General features: G+C 36.2%; 1 protein-coding gene across 1 annotated transcript in view; it reads left to right on the top strand.

The window, feature by feature from the left end:
• The first annotated feature begins 418 nt into the window (after positions 1–418).
• The window catches only part of Tmem47 (transmembrane protein 47), a 163,788-nt gene continuing 161,880 nt past the window's right edge, over positions 419–2,326 (top strand). The window contains exon 1 of the mRNA XM_033760469.1: positions 419–493. Within this exon, the coding sequence (XP_033616360.1) occupies positions 419–493 (75 nt within the window). The remainder of the gene's footprint in view (positions 494–2,326) is intronic.

Here is a 2,326-nt window from a genome sequence, read left to right as displayed (position 1 = left end):
GTGCTACTCAGCCATAAAGAAAGAGAAAATAGAGACACATGTAGCCAAATGGATGCACATTGATGCCATACACATAGTGAAATAAATAGGACACATGTGTAAATACCAAATAGCTTCTCTACTATGAGAAATTGAAAGTGTAAATAAGGACTAAAAGGTATAATAGATAATGTGAAATAGGAAGAAAAGGGCTAAAGGAGTAAGGGCAGTAGGAAGAGTAGGGAAGGAAATAAGGAAAAAGAAAAATATGAGAAAAGAAAAAAAGGGAATAAAGTATTTGTAAATAGGGAAGGGCAGAGGGGATGAGGGAGGGCAGGGGTATGGGGAAAAATAAGAACCAAGATAAGTCATGTAGAGGTACAAGATTTCAATGATGAATGTAACTGCACTGCATACCTAAAAAGTACCAGTAAACTTAATGAAAACATCAACAACACCTCGGATCTCCCCTCGTGAAGAAAATTCTGCAGTGCAAGCGATACCACCAACAGAGGTAAGAGATAACTTACAATATGGGTAAAATTTGTACCAGCTGCTCCTCAGACAAATATCTACTATGGAGAATACACAAAGAACTGAAAAAATCATAGTCACCAAATATAAAGTCCTGACTCAAAAATGGGCATCTGAGATGAACAGAAATTTCTCAGACAAATAAGAAAAAGCAGCAAATAAATATATGAAAAAATGTTCAACATCACTGGTAATTTGATAGATGCAGATGAAAACAATGCAGAAATACCAACTCACCCAGAAAGAATGGCTGCTATCAAGAAGTTATCCAATAACAAATGCTGATGGGGTTGTTGGTAGAAAGGAACCCTTCTCCATTGTTGGTAGGAGTGTAGACTGGTACAACCACTATGTAAATCAGTATGGAGATACCCCAAACAACTAGGATTAGAAGTCCTATTTGACCTAGCCATGCCTCTGCTGGGTATTTTTCCAAAAGAATTAAAAGACTCATACCACAGTGATATATGCACACCCATGTTTATAGCAGCACAGTTTGTAATAGCTAAAACTTGGAAACAGCCCAATTGCTCATCAGTTGGAAACTGGATAAAGAAGATGCAATTTTTCTATAAAATGGAGTACTACTCAGCCATAAAGCATGAGAAATTAAAGTCATTCATAGGAAAAATGGACGCATATTGAGGCCATACTCTTGAATGAAATAAATAGGACACATGTGTAAATATGGAATAGTTTCTTTGGTGTGAGAAACTGAAAGTGCAAATAAGGTTCAAGTGGTATAATTGACAATGTGAAATAGAAAAAAAAAAGGCTAAAGCAGTAGAGGAAGTGGGAAGGGTAGGGGAAAGGATATAAGGGGGAAGAAAAATATGAGAGAAGAAAAAAATGGAAATAAAATTTTTGTAAATACAGAAGGGTGGAGCAGGTGAAGGGAGTACAGGGGAATGGGAAAAAATTAAAACCATGGTACATCATGTAATGGTACAAGATCCCAATGATGAATATAATTGTTCTGTATACCAAAAAAGTACCAATAAGCTGAATGAAAAAAGTGGGAAAGTGGGAAAGCAATGTGCCTGCTATATCAGCTTAATGTATACCGAATCCTATGTTTACATTGCCAGAAATATCAAAAAAATATACTAGGACAACTGGTAAGGATGGGCAGCTACTATGGGAGATTGAGAGCTAGTCCATGATCTTCAAATGCACAGTCTTTTGTTTTCTTGGGGTTTTTTGTTTGTTTGTTTGTTCTTTGGTACAGTGGATCAAACTCCGGACTTTGCACATGCTAGGCATGGGGCGAAGCCACTAAGCTAAATCCTGGTCCAAAGGCACAAATTTTATAGCTTTAGAATGGGAGGTGTGTCATGGTTTGCAGGTAGGATGAACATATTTGTCTTCCAAAATGGAACACATTTCACAATGTATTACATATGTGTTGCAGCTGTAACAAAGTACCACAAAATTGGTTTCCTTTAAAAAGCAGAAATTAGACTTAGTGACCCTCAAGCCTGGCTTTGCAGCAAGGGGGTTTTTCTTCCCTTACCTCAGTTCCTTGGCTGACCAATAGTGTCAAAATTTGGTATAAGTTATGTGGTCTCTTCCTGGTAACAAACACTGAGGTCTGACTTATTTCTTATACTGTACATTTAAAATTAAATCCACTAGATAGTTTCAACTACTTTTTTTAACCATATAAAATGCAAGTGTACCTTAAATGTAACTTTCACCAATGGGAAAATATAATTCAAATAAGAAAGTATAAAGCAGACATTCTATTTTTTAACTAGAAATTTTTTGTACACTATATGGTCCAGCTGAAAATTTCTGAGCAAAAGCCGATTAT

The sequence above is a fragment of the Fukomys damarensis genome, unplaced genomic scaffold (assembly GCF_012274545.1).
Source record: "Fukomys damarensis isolate Sample0158 unplaced genomic scaffold, DMR_v1.0_HiC HiC_scaffold_39, whole genome shotgun sequence".
Taxonomy (NCBI): Eukaryota; Metazoa; Chordata; class Mammalia; order Rodentia; family Bathyergidae; genus Fukomys; species Fukomys damarensis.
The sequence above is the reverse complement of the archived record's forward strand: the minus strand, read 5'-3'. Positions and strand labels throughout refer to the sequence as shown.